The sequence below is a fragment of the Chlorocebus sabaeus genome, chromosome 17, assembly GCF_047675955.1.
Source record: "Chlorocebus sabaeus isolate Y175 chromosome 17, mChlSab1.0.hap1, whole genome shotgun sequence".
Classification (NCBI taxonomy): Eukaryota; Metazoa; Chordata; class Mammalia; order Primates; family Cercopithecidae; genus Chlorocebus; species Chlorocebus sabaeus.
In genome coordinates this window covers 17,672,796-17,687,799 of record NC_132920.1, presented here as the reverse complement: position 1 = coordinate 17,687,799, position 15,004 = coordinate 17,672,796, and the positions used below count along the sequence as shown (strand labels likewise).

General features: G+C 38.7%; 1 protein-coding gene across 1 annotated transcript in view; it reads left to right on the top strand.

Annotated features, from left to right (window-relative positions):
- Positions 1-15,004, top strand: part of NUP153 (nucleoporin 153) — a 92,620-nt gene that overhangs the window by 39,136 nt on the left and 38,480 nt on the right. The window contains 6 exon segments of the mRNA XM_007973607.3: positions 1,542-1,658; positions 1,751-1,795; positions 2,059-2,112; positions 5,757-5,903; positions 9,671-9,720; positions 9,961-10,087. Coding sequence (XP_007971798.2) covers positions 1,542-1,658; positions 1,751-1,795; positions 2,059-2,112; positions 5,757-5,903; positions 9,671-9,720; positions 9,961-10,087 — 540 coding nt within the window.

Below are 15,004 nucleotides of genomic sequence, written 5' to 3'. Positions count from 1 at the left end.
CTGTGTTCCCAGCACTTTGAGAGGCCTTAGATCACCTGAGATCAGGAGTTCGAGACCAGCCTGGCCAACATGGTGAAACCCCATCTCTACTAACAATACAAAAATTAGCCGGATCCAGTGGCGCATGCCTGTAATCCCAGATACTCGGGAGGCTGAGGCAGGAGAATTGTTTGAACCTGGGAGTCGGAGGTTGCAGTGAGCCGAGATTATGCCACTGCACTACAGCCTGGGCAACAGAGTGAGACTCCCATCTCAAAAAAAAAAAAAAAAAAAATTGGATTTACCATGTAAACAATCTAAAGAGTACTATATGAACATCTCTATAGATACATAAAATATTTTTTTAAAAATCCAACATTTAGTCATGATACAAATTTTCAACAAACCTAGGAATAGATAAGATCGTTCTACCTGATAAAGTGCATCCACAAAAAAATCATCTGGCATCATACTTAATGGTGTGAGGAAGCGAGCAAGGATGCCTGCAATCACTGCTACTGTTTAACATCATACCGCAGGTGCTAGTCAGTGCAGTAGGCACAAAAATCAAGACATGCAGATTGGAAAGGGTATTATTCCTGTAATATTATTCCTATACACAGATAACTTGCTTATCTACATAGAAAATCCAAAGAAACTACAAAAAAAGCTACCACAACTAATAAGTGAGTTTAACAGGGTCACAGGATACACTGCGTGAGCCACTGTGCCCAGCCTGTTATATTAACTTCTGAGAAACAAGTCGTTAGTATTAAAATTTTAGGTTTTCGTTGCAGTAGAATCTACCATCTCTTTGTTTAGCCATCTTAGAATTTACTCTAATTGAATGTTATTTAATGCTTAGGTTAACTGATATCTTAATTCAGTTTTTATTAATTTAATGTTCTTTGATTTAAATATTATAGATAAATGGATCTAAGGTAATACTAGAACTTTTTATCAATTGCCCGATTTACCCCATGTGACATAGCTGGTAGACTTTTTTTTTTTTTTTTTTTGAGATGGAGTCTCACTCTGTTATCCAGGCTGGAGTGCAATGGCACAATCTCAGCCCACTGCAACCTCCACTTCTGGGTTTAAGCGATTCTTCTGCCTCAGTCTCCTGAGTAGCTGGGAGTACAGGTGCCCGCCAGCACGCCCAGCTAATTTTTGTATTGTTAGTAGAGATGGAGTTTCACCATGTTGGCCTGGCTGGTCTTGAACTTCTGACCTCAGGTGATCTACCCGCCTCAGCCTCCCGAAGTGCTGGGATTAGAGACATGAGCCACTGCACCTGGCCCAGACTTTTCTTTAGAATGGTGCATGCTGTCTTATCATTCTTTTGTTGTTGTAAAGGTAATTTCTCAGAGAATTGGATTTCCAATAAAGGCATGAAGAAGAAAATTGAACTTTTAATGACCCCACCCAGAGATAAATTGCTGTTAATGCATTAAATCTTGTTTTACTTTGGACATCCATTCTATCTTGTAAATATTTTCATTGTGTGAAATATGTGCCTTAGATTTTGTGTTACAATAAATAATATAGGGTTTACTTTACAGGCACCAGTTAGAAGACAAATGAAAGCTAAGCAACTCAGTGCACAATCTTATGGTGTGACCAGTTCAACAGCTCGGCGAATATTGCAGTCTTTAGAGAAGATGTCAAGCCCTTTAGCGGTAAATTTTTAAAATCAAAATTAATACAGGAGTGTAACAAAACCTAGTATTATTGAAAAATCTTAATTTTGTTGTTTTTTCAACATTAACAGGATGCAAAAAGAATTCCATCCATTGTTTCTTCTCCTCTGAATTCCGTAAGTTGAAATTTAAACCTTTTAAAAAGATATTGTTCATACAAAAATTAGCTGGGTGTGGTGGCGCACACCTGTAGTCCCAGCTACTTGGGAGGCTGAGGTAGGAGAATCACTTGAACCTGAGAGGCAGAGGTTGCAGTGAGTTGAGATTGCGACACTGCACTCCAGCCTGGGCAACAGAGTGAGACTCCATCTCAAAAAGAAAAAAAAAAAGTTATTTTTCATAACTCCCCATCTATTCTAATAGTATTTTTATTTTTCAGCCTCTTGATAGGAGTGGGATAGATATCACAGATTTTCAGGCCAAAAGAGAAAAGGTAAGACTTGTTTAGCATTTAGTTATTTAAACTCTCTGCAATTTTGTTGTATTTAAAGTTCGCAAGTATACAAATTGGATTTAGTTTAGACATTAGTGAACATGTTTGAAAAGTAATTTTTTTTTTTTTTTTTTTTTTTTGAGGCTTAGTCTCGCTCTGTCATCTAGACTGGTGTGCAGTGGCGCCATCTTGGCTCACTGCAACCTGTGGCTCCCAGGTTCAAGCGATTCTTGTGCCCCAGCCTCCCTAGTAGCTGAGATTACAGGCACGTGCCGTCTTGCCCTACTAATTTTTGTATTTTTAGTAGAGGCAGGGTTTCACCATTTTAGCCAGGCTGGTCTCTGAGCTCAGGCTGGTCCTGAGCTCAGGTGATCTGTCTGCTTTGGCCTCCCAAAGTGCTGGGACTAAGGTGTGAGCCACTGTGCCTGACCCCGAAAAGTAATATTCTTTTACTTGGACATTTTACTCTATTCTTAGGCCTCAGGACTATATTGAATATGTAGTAGACACTCATCCAGTTTTTTTTTTTTTTTTTTTTTTGGACTATTCAGCATTTCCATCTTCAGGATCTTGACAGACTTTATGGCTTACTCTTACCTTTTGATAAATAAAAATAGGAGTGATCAGCTAGGTGCGGTGGCTTACACCTGTAATCCTAGCACTTTGGGAGGCCCAGTCCAGTGGATCACTTGAGGTCAGGAGTTCAAAACCAGCCTGGACAACATGGTGAAACCCTGTCTCTACTAAAAATACAAAAAAAAATTAGCCAGGTGTAGTGGCGTCCACCTGCAATCTCAGCTACTCTGGAGGCTGAGGCAGGAGAATCACCTGAACCCGGGAGTAGGCGGGTGCAGCAAGCTGAGGTTGCGGCACTGCACTGCAGCCTGGGAGACAAAGTGAGACTCTATCTCAAAAAAAAAAAAAAAAAAGAAAAAATAGTTCAGTAAACTAAAGTCCTCATTGCACATCATCATCTTTGTATACTTTCCTCATTAACCAAATTTTTGTGAAATTTATTGTGTGTAGTAGAATTTCAGTTAGGCACATCTCTCATCAGCCAAACAAAATACTGTTCCAAGATAGTGTAACTAATAAAGTTGATCATTATATCTTGCTGCCCTTTTAATATATCCTATTTGCTTAAAATTAACTTCGGAGGTTACTGTGCGAAAAAATACAACGTTTGATAGTTTGAGTTAAAGAGGTATCTTTTGTTAGTTTATTTATAGCTGGTTAAGCATCCTTCAGGGAAAACAGACCGTTGGATTTTTCTTTTTCTTTTTTTTTGAGACAGTCTCTCGCTCTGTCACCCAGGCTGGAGTGTGCAGTGGCGCAGTCTCAGCTCACTGCAACCTCCGTCTTCCGGGCTCAAGCAATTCTTCTGCCTCAGCCTCCTGGGTAGCTGTGACTATAGGCGCCTGTCACCATACCTGGGTAATTTTTTGTATTTTTAGTAGAGATGGGGTTTCACCATATTAGCCAGGATAGTCTCAATCTCTTGACCTCGTGATCCGCCCACCTCAGCCTCCCAAAGTGCAGGGATTACAGGCGTGAGCCACTGTGCCCGGCCTGGATTTTTCTTTTGAAAGCATTTCTTATAATACCAAGTTCCTCGAAAGTAATTATTTAAATTGTAATTTTATGAATTAATTGTAATGACTTAAAATATTGATAAATTATCTGTAATGAAATTCTGATGCAGAGAAAGCTAATATTGAACTTTTTATTGGAAGAGTGTTGCTTCTTAATTTTTGGAATTACCTAGACATTTGTAATTAGGCAAGAAGGAATCTATTACTAGCTTCTATGATGGGATTAATTTAAGCTACTAGCTTTTCTCAATCCCTTATTTGTATCAAGTTATTTTATAATAAGAGGTGAAATTTTAAAATTATGTCATAATATAAGTTCTTACCAGTAACAGTTTTACTAATGGTTGAGTATAGTATCCATAAAAGTTTATTAATGGGTGCTAAGAAATAAAAAGCCAGAATACAGTATCATAGCTCGTGTTTCACAGATGTTATCAGAACAGTCTGCAAAATAGCCTCTCTTATTGAGTTGTATGTAAGGTCACATTTGTGAAGAGGTTTTAGGGAAGTGTTAGTAACTAGACAGAGGCTTTGCCCTGGAAACCAACGTTGTTCACAGCTGCTGCTGAGTGAAAGGACCCTATTCATAGGATTACAGTCTTTGGACAGAGTTAGAAGCTTCTGGCTTTATAGTGGTTTTATACCAACAAGCTTTTTACTGTGTTTCAGTTTAGCAAAGGACTATTGTTAACTAAACACTTGGTGTACTTATATAATAAATTGAGTTCATTTTACAGTTTGGAAGTCTTAACAGTGATTTACCATTTAGACTTACGTTGTACGATTTTTGGTTTGGCTTGGTATTTAAATAACAATGGGGGAAATAACATGGAGAGGGATTTGGTCACATTTTTGGGAATTGAAATATTTTCATAGCTAGTTTTTTTGTTTGTTTTGGGAGAGTGACTCTTGCTCTGTCTCCCAGGCTGGAGTGTAGTGACACAATCTTGGCTCACTGAAACTTCTGCCTCCTGGGTTCAAACCATTCTCCTGCCGCAGCCTCCTAAGTAGCCGGGATTACAGGCACATGCCACCGTGCCTGGCTGATTTTTACATTTTTAGTAGAGATGGTTTCACCATGTTGACCAGGCTGGTCTCGAACTCCTGACCTCAAATGATCCACCTGCCTCGGCCTCCCACGTTGCTGGGATTACAGGCATGAGCCACCATGCCTGGCCCATAGCTAGTTTTAAAATATCTTATTTGCAACTCAGAAAATATGGATAGTAATTCAGGGAAAATGTGACAAAAGTACATTTTAGTTCATGCATTTAAAATTCACTCTGGGCCAGGCACAGTGGGTCATGCCTGTAATCCCAGCACTTAAAGAGGCTGAGGCAGAAGGATTGCTTGAGCCCAGAAGTTTGAGGCCAGTCTGGGCAACACAGCAAGACCTAATCTCCGTTAAAAAAAAAAAAAAAAAAAAAAAAGCCAGGCGAGGTGTCTCATGTCTGTAATCTCAGCACTTTGGGAGGTTGAGGCAGGCAGATTGCTTGAGTCCAGGAGTGTGAGACCACCCTGGGCAACATGGCGAGACCCTGTCTCTACAAAAAATACCAAAAAAATTAGTCAGGTATGGTGGTGCATGCCTGTCTACCCAGGAGGCTGTGGTGGAAGGATTACCCAGGTCTTGGCTACGGTGAGCTGTGGTCTGGATGACAGAGCAGGAGTCCGTCTTTTAAAAAAAAAAAAAAAAATTTTTTTAAATCAATTAATTCTGTAAAAGCTTAGATTTGTAGTGCTGTTTTGAATATAGTTCCATTTTGTATGCATGCATGTGTGTAAAAAGTCATTAAGTCTGGAATGAAATACAGTGTATCCATGAAACCAATTTTAGAATTATGTATGTGTATATTTATGTACATATATGTATATAAATAGATACATACCTTGGATTCCATTATTATCAGTTTTTCCTCTTGTTTGTATCTACCGTATATTTCTCTAGGAAATACTCTTGGTCTTTAGGTCACATTAGCTATTGTCAAAATTTAGTTATGAATCGTTGATTTATACGAAAATAAATGTCTTTGATTTCTGTTTACCTGTCAGGTGGATTCTCAGTATCCTCCTGTTCAGAGACGTATGACCCCAAAGCCAGTTTCCATAGCAACAAATCGAAGTGTTTATTTTAAACCATCGCTGACTCCATCTGGTGAATTCAGGAAGACTAATCAAAGAATAGATAAAAAGTGCAGTGTGAGTATATGTGTATTTCTACCAGTCTTTGAATATTGATTAGAATGAGTAAGATTAAATAATGTAAAATATAACTACCATTGCATTCTAGCAACTGTATAACGCATTAAGGTTGTGAATTAGTGATGATTATGAATTGTTATACTTTTAAAATAGCTGTCACCTTGATCAAATCTTTCTTTTCTTTTTTAAGATGGAGTCTCACTCTGTCGCCCAGGGTGGAGTGCAATGGCATGCATGGTCTCAGCTCACTGTAGCCTCTGCCTCCTGGGTTCAAGTGATTCTCCTGCCTCAGCCTCCCGAGTAGCTGGGACTACAGGCATGTGCCACCTCACTCAGCTAATTTTTGTATTTTTAGTAGAGACAGGGTTTCACTACGTTGGCCAGGCTGGTCTCAAACTCCTGACCTCAAGTGGCCCACCTGCTTAGGCCTCCCAAAGTGCTGGGATTACAGGTGTGAGCCACTGCGCCTAGCCGCTACCTTGATCAGATCTTAAGTTAGTGTTGACTAGTAAACTCTAGCATATACTCATTGTTTAGGTTTAATAATTTTGCTGGATTTGCTGTATCTGTTTCTTGCATGTGGCGTTATTGAACTATCTGAAAGTAAATTTCAGACATTATCTTTTGAACCCTAAGTACTTTGATATGTGTCTCCTAAGTACTTTGTCCTGTATTATCCCATCTAAGAAAATTAATTCTAGGCCGGGCACGGTGGCTCAAGCCTGTAATCCCAGCACTTTGGGAGGCCGAGGCGGGTGGATCACGAGGTCAGGAGATCGAGACCTTCCTGGTTAACACGGTGAAACCCCGTCTCTACTAAAAATACAAGAAAATTAGCCGGGCGTGGTGGCGGGCGCCTGTAGTCCCAACTACTTGGGAGGCTGAGGCAGGAGAATGGTGTGAACCCGGAGGGCGGAGCTTGCAGTGAGCCGAGATAGCGCCACTGCACTCCAGCCTGGGGCACACAGCAAGACTCCATCTCAAAAAAAAAAAAAAAAAAAGAAATAAAAAGAAAATTAATTCTAATTCCTTAAAACTATCTAATATCCAGTTGTTTTTCATAATTGCTTTTTTGAACCAGGACTCAGCAAGGTTCAGATACTGCTTTTGGTTTTGTTTTTCCATACCTCAAACCCCTCACCCTGGCCACATTGGATTCTGTTTCTTGAGATAATTCACATATCATGCAAAGTTTAAATCATACATATTTAAAGTTTTCAATTCAGTGGTTTTAGCATGTTTGGAAAACACTTTATAAATAAAGTGGTGTCTGTGAGTTGTTCAACTGTTCAGCCATCATAATGGTACATTTTAGAACGTTTGTATTACCATCTCTCCCACCCTTCGAAAATCTCATACCCATACCCATTAGTAGCCACTTAGCATAATGTTTTCAAGGTTCATTCACGTTGTAGTATGTATCAGTACTTCATTTTTTCCCTTTTTATGGCTGAATAATATTTCATTGTAAGAATATACTAGATTTTGTAGATATTTCATTGTATGGATATACTAGATTTTGTTTTATTCATTAATCAGTTGAGGGACATTGGGGTGGTTTTTACTTTTTGGGTATAATGAATAATGCTCCTATCAACATTTATGTGTGTGTTTTTTGGTTTGTTTGTTTGTTTTTTGTTTTGTGGACATGTTTTTATTTCTCTTGGATTTATACCTAGAAATAGAATTGCTGGATCTTAGGTTTTTGAAGAGACCAGGCCAGTTTTCTTATAAAATGTCCCATAATCTGGGTTTGTCTGTTTTTTTGTGTCATTTAACTTGTGTTTTTGTTTACTTAACACCTTACTGTTTATGCCTTTACTTACATTTAATCTCATTTCTAACAACTCAATTTATTGAAAACCTTGAAACTTAGATTAGTACAGTGATTGCCCATGTATTTCTTTATGTTGATTGACCAGTCATTAACATTTTGTCATATTCGCTTTATCTCCCTCCATACTTTTAAGTTAACATTAAATTTTTGAAAAATATTTTGAACATAGGGTGGTCACGGTGGCTCGTGCCTGTAATCCCAGTGCTTTGAGAGGCTCAGGCAGAAGGATCAGTTGAGGCCAGGAGTTCAATACTAGCCCAGGTACCATAGTGAGACCTTGTCTCTAGAGGAAATTAAAAAATTAGCCAGATGTAGTGGTGCTTGTCTGTAATTCTAGCAAGGCAGGAGGCTGAGGTAGGAGAATCACGTGACAGCCCAGGAGTTTGAGGCTGAAGTGAACTATGATTGTACCACTGTACTCCAGCTTGGGTGACAGAGTAAAACCCTGACACACACTCTCTCTCTCTCTCTCTCTCTCTCTCTCTCTCCCTCCCCCCCCCCTCTCCCCCCCCCATTTTTTTTATATATATATATATATATACACACACACACACACACACACCCACACACACACATATATATATGTTTGGCTATAATGAATAATGCTCCTCTGAACATTTATGTGTAAGTGTTTTGTTTTTGTTTTGTTTTGTGGACATGTTTTTATTTCCCCTGGATTTATACCTAGAAATAGAATTGCTGGATCATAGGATATATAGCCAGTATATATATATACACACACACACATACACATTTCATATATATATACATATTTCATATATATATATTTTTTGAGCATATTGGACTTTTACAGATTTGCAAGAAAAATTTCGTGAACTTCACATTTTACTACATTTGCTGTCTTTTTCTATGTGTTCTTATAAACGAGTTCCCTTACGTAATGCATAACAGTGATCAAACCCAGAAATTTAACATTTGCAGAACACTGTGGTCTACAGATTCTATTTACATGTTGTCAGTTGGCCCCAAAGAAAAAATTCTAACATCATGTCTTGTATTTAGTCGTCATGTCTCTTCATCTCCTTTAGTCTAGAACAGTTCCTTTTGTTTTTTGTTTTTGTTGTTTTGTGTTTCACAACTGATAATTTTGAAGTATAGAAGCCAATTATTTTGTAGAATGTTCTGTAGTTTTATGATTGATGTTTCCTCATGATTAGATTTCAGTTACGTACTTTTGGCTGTGAAAACCATTGAAGGAGTGTGCTGAGCTGTTCTCACTGTTCAGAAGGCACAGGCTACCAGTTTGTCCCATTCCTGGCAGTGTGGTTATTACATAAAGTGGTGTCTGTGAGGATTCTCTACTATAAAATTACTACTTTACCTTTCATAATGAATAAGTATCTTGTGGGAAGGAAACTTCCCAATTATATTCTTTTCAGCCACTAATGTTAGCATTATTGATGATTCTTGCCTGTATCTTTTTGAGCACTTAATTGGTTTTTGATATTATAAAATAATTCAGGCTCTTCACGTGCATTTTCTGCCCCAGCCCTGTAATCAGCCGTTTTTCTAAGGAGTCTTGATTCCTTTCAGTGGACATATTAATTATTTAAGTTGCAGAGAGGCATTTCGAAAGGAATATCTTTGTGTATTTGGTTGCACAATTAGCAGGACAAAAAGAGGGATAAGTAAAAGTAATTTTGTGATTAGGTTAGTGAGTGTATTGTCTATATACTACCATTTTGTTAAAATAATGGTTGTGCTCACTGACATTTTTTATGTATAATCTCACCATAACTCTTGGTTACCATTCAGAAGTCAGGGTATAATTTCAAATTTCAGGATTCATTAACTAAAAAGCCATCGAATTCCTGATTCTAAATATTAAAATTAATAGGGAGCAAGGTGGTATTAAGAAAATTACAACAAATAAGCAAACGTAAATGTGTGTGTATTTACCCCACAGACTGGATATGAAAAAAATACGACACCCGGACAAAATAGAGAACGAGAAAGGTACTGTCATTTCTTATATGGCTATACTACTTTATATTTAACTTGTAAGGTCTGTATTTGATTTACATGTACCTTTTTGAAGATTAAAATCAAAGAACAGAAACTTTATACAAAAATCTAAGATTTTAGAATCACATTTGGCTGTATATATATATATTTTTTACTTGTTAGCAGTTCTAGTTAACAAGTTATGGACCAGAATAATATATCAATTGTTTTAATTTTCTTTTTATTTGCCAGTGGCTTTTCATATCCAAATTTCAGTTTGCCTGCAGCCAATGGTTTATCTTCTGGAGTAGGTGGTGGAGGTGGCAAGATGAGACGAGAAAGAACACGCTTTGTTGCTTCTAAACCTCCGGAGGAGGAGGTAGGGTTGTATACTCATATATTCTTGAGGTTTATTTAAAAAGCACTGGTGTGGTGGTGGTTAGGGGAGACCTGTACGGGTGGGGTTCGAGGAGACCCAGAGCAAAGTTAATCTGCTATTGAATCAGTTCTTTCAAAATGTATGCTGAAAACCTAACCTAGTACCTTAAATTTCATGGGTATCGTTGAACAAAACAAAACTACCCATACTTTTTCAAATAAGGGAATTGCAATTGAAATTATTTGAGCCTTGGTATTACTGTATAGTTTTGTCTGTTTGTAAAACATATGTAAATAAGTTCATGAATAGGATTAATGCTATATGTATTCTTCTTTTTTAAAGATACAGTCTCGCTCTGTCACTCAGGCTGGAGTGCAGTGGTGCAATCTCGGCTCACTGCAACGTCTGCCTCCTGGGTTCAGGCGATTCTTGTGCCTCAGCCATGCAAGTAGCTGGGACTATAGGCATGTGCCACCATACCTGGCTAATTTTTGTATTTTTTGTAGAGATGGGGTTTCACCATGTTGGCCAGGCTGGGTCAAACCCCTGCCGTCAAGTGATCCACCTGCCTCAGCCTCACAAAAGTGCTGAGATTATAGGCGTGAGCCACTGTGCCCTGCCCGTATTCTTCTTACTTGCCTATTTCTCCTTTTTTGGTGTTGTATTGTGAAAGGTAACTGTAAGTTTTTAAATTTCACTGCTTATATATTTATCCAGTTTGAAGATTTACCATAATCTATTCTGCCATCAGGATACATTTTGGTAGATTTCTAATACACATTAAAGTGAATATGCACTTTTCTGTCTGCAGACGTGCGATATTTTCTCTGGAGTATTTGTCTAGGAATGGAATTGTTGAGATTATAGGGGATGATCCACATCTTCAGCTTTATTAGATGTTGCCATGTTTTCTCTTCAAGGTAGTTTTGCAGTTCAGTATTTCCACCATATGACAATAGGTAGATCTTGGGCCATCCTTCTGTGTGTTTTTTTGATATTTGAGTTTTCTCTTGATCCATTTTTTTCCTATGGGGTGATTTCCTATGGGGAAGTATACATATATAATTCTTGTATGTATATTAAGAAATATGTAGGTGTATGTATATATAATTTATTGTTAGAAAAAGTTCTCTATATATTCTGACGATAAATGTTTGGAAAAGGTAGGGACAAATTTAAGATTGATTACATTAACCTTTCTGTCTATATATTGTTCTTTTTTCTAACTACTTTGAGTTGAATGCAAGTCTCATTTTAGTTTTATTATAAATGCATTTCAGCCTAGCTTAACCATTTGAGTTTTGATACATGGTCCTTGCATTTGTCATTTGTTTCTGATTATAATTTCACAGGTGACTCCCTTATTGACCCATGAGTTTTAGGAGTATATTTTTAGCTTTTTAAACATGCTTTTTCTATTTATGTTGACAGAAACAAAATCATGTTTTGGTTGAAGTTGTTGGATGTCTTAGATTTCTTCATGCCTATTGGTATTTTGCTCTTTAGGCTTAGAGTGGAATGCCTTGCATTATTTTTATCTCTGCTTCTCCTAGTTAGCAGTACTATAACTCACCAGAATTATGATTTCCTTGGCAGTTTTCACTTTCTGCCATGTACATTGACTTGCAATGAGATTTGGGATTATGTTAGTAGACTTGGCTCGATTGCTGGTCTGGGGGCTCTGTCTTTCCCTTAGTCTCTGTTTCTCGCTCTACTAGAGTGTTGTGAAGGGAGGGGATGTATTACTATATATCATTATCTGGAAAGGAAATATCTTGAATGCCATTGATCATACAAACAGTATATAAATTTTGTAGATTCTATAGCAAACCAATTTCTTTTGTTATTAAAGCTCTTTATTATATTTAAGAAATGGGTTGGCAGCCCGGCGCAGTGGCTGGAGCCTATAATCCCAGGACTTTGGGAGGCCGAGGCGGGCGGATCAAGAGGTCAAGAGATCGAGACCATCCTGGCCAACATGATGAAACCCTGTCTGTACTAAAAATACAAAACTTAGCTGGGCGTGATGGCACACGCCTGTAGTCCCAGCTACTCGGGAGACTGAGGCAGGAGAATCACTTGAACCCCGGAGGTGGAGGTTGCAGTGAGCCAAGATCGCACCAGTGTACTCCAGCTTGGCGACAGAGTGAGACTGTGTCTCAAAAACAAAACAAAACAAAAACAAAAGAAATGGGCTGTCTTACCTTGTGTAAATAAGGAATTTATTAGGTTGGTACAGAAGTGTTTGGGGTTTTGGACCATGACTTTTAAATCATTATAACTAGGCTCAAACACATCTTTATTGAAAAAAACAGGAACCATTACAATCAACACATTTTTGCCAACAAGAAATAAATTTGCTTATTCCTATAGCACAAAAATCTGTGCTTTGGGATTCGACAAGCTCTTGGAAAGCATTTTCTGCATCCTGCTGTTATGGAAGTGTTTTCTCTGCAAAACGTTTTCGAGATGCTTGAAGAAGTGATAGTCAGTTGGCGAGAGGTCAGGTAAATATGGCAGATGAGGCAAAACTTTGTAGCCCAATTTCTTCAACTTTTGAAGCGTTGGTTATGCAGTGTGCCATTGGGTGTTGTTGTGGAGAAGAAGTAGGCCCTTTCTGTTGATCGATGCCAGCTGCGGGCATTGCAGTTTTTGGTGCATCTCATTGATTGGCTGAGCAGACTTCTCAGATGTTGTGGTTTCGCCAGGATTCTGAAAGCTGTAGTGAATTAGACTGGCCGCAGACCACCAGACGGTGACCGTGGCCTTTTTTTGGTGCAAGTTTGGCTTTGGGAAGTGCTTTGAAGCTGCTTCTTGGTTCAACTACTGAACTGGTTGTCACTGGTTATCGTGTAAAATCCTCTTTTCGTCCCATGTCACAGTCTGATAAATGGTTTGTTGTTGTTGTATAGAGTAGGAGAAGACACTTCAAAACAAATTTTTTTAATTTCACTCAGCTCGAGACTCCCACTTAATTGAGCTTTTACACCTTTCCAATTTGCTTCAAATGCAGAATGACCATAGAATGGCTAACATTGAGTTCTTTGGCAATTTCTCGTGAGGTTTGAGGATCAGCTTAGGTGACTGCTGTCAATTGATCTATCAACTTCCAGTGGCTGGCCATTACGCTTCTCATCTTCAAGCCTCTTGTCTCCTTTGCAAACTTTGTTTTTTTGTTGTTGTTGTGTGCTTCTTTGGGTGTTTTGTTTTGTTACTGTTTTGAGACATTCTTGCTCTGTGGCCCAGGGTGGAGTACAGTAGTGTGATCCCAGCGCACTGCAGCCTCCACCTCCTGGGTTCAAGCTATTTTCCTGCCTCAGCCTCCCGAGGCCTCCGAGCTTCCCCTTTACTGCCTCACTCTCAGCCATGTGTCACAGGCCCAGCTAATTTTTTATATTTTTGATGAAGACAGGGTTTCACCATGTTGACCAGGCTGGTCTTGAACTCCTGACCTCAAGTGATCTGACTGCCTCAGCCTCCCAAAGTGCTGGGATTACAGGCGTGAGCCACCGTGCCTAGCCTCCTTTGCAAAACTTCTTGAACCACCACTGCAGTATATGTTCATTAGCAGTTCTGGGCCAAATGCTTTGTTGATGTTGGTGAGTTCTCTTTGCTGCTTTACAATCCATTTTGAACTCGAATAAGAAAATCGCTCAAACTTATTTTTTGTCTAACATCATTTCCACAGTCTAAAATAATATAAAATAAACAGCAAGTAATAAGTCATCAGCTAAATAACATAAAGCTAGAAATTTGCATTAAAATGATGTATAATGTAACCACATTTAAGAATGTATTCCAGTTATCAAGTGGCAAATTATTATAATGCAAAACTGCAATTACATTTGCACCAATCTGATATCTGATTCATATAGCATGAGCTTATTTTTTTTGACAAGTGTTTACTTTTCCTGGTAAAATCTGTGGCCTGTTTTGTAAAGTTTATCTCTATGAGGAAAATACAACTTGGCTTTGTTTGTATAGATATTGCTCATTTCCCTTACCCAACAAAAGGGCTTACTGCCTGATGAGCACAGAACCCATACCACGGCACCAGGTTTTGTTTTGTCTTTTTGAGACAGGGTCTCACTCTATTTGTCGCCCAGGCTGGAGTGCACGATCTTGGCTCACGGCAACCTCCACCCCCTGAGTTCAAGTGATTCTCATGTCTCAGCCTCCCAAGTAGCTGGGATTATAGGCACGCACCACCAAGGCCAGCTATTTATTTTTTGTTTTTTTATTTTAGTAGAGATGGGGTTTTGCTATGTTGTCCAGGCTGTTCTCGAATTCCTGACCTTAAGTGATCCCCACCTGCCTTGCTTCCCAAATTGCTGGGATTACAGGTGTGAGTCACTGTGCCCAGCCAGAAAATAATTTTTAGTATACCAGACAATAAGAGCAAAATATTATTAATATTAATAAAACAAACTGTTCAATACAGCAAAGTCATACCAAACATGTATCTGCAAGACAGCTAAAACTAAGCTATAGATAATCAACCTGAGCTTCAGCTTAAGATCTCAGAAGTTTTATTTTTAAAAACTGAAGCTGAAAGTGAAGCCATGCTCCAAAGAATTAAAGAAATCAGTGGCTGACAGGTATTTTTGAACTTACAAGATGGCAAATAAGAAACAGCTTGCTGAAGCCCTCTCCACTTGTAAGATAACAAAACTGACTGAAATTGGCTGGAACTAATATGACCAACTAGAGTCTGCAGAATGAGCTTGCTGACATCACAGCCCAGATTTCCATATTTCATTCTAACTGCCCCAGAATTTGCACATGTGGCCCATAAAGATGCATGAAGAGACAACTGTGCACGCCCAGGGACTTTTCAGACCTCCTCTTTCCTGCCCGAGAATCTACCCCCTAAACCTTCCCTAATAAACATACTGCCTTAAGGCCAATTTGCAGGGA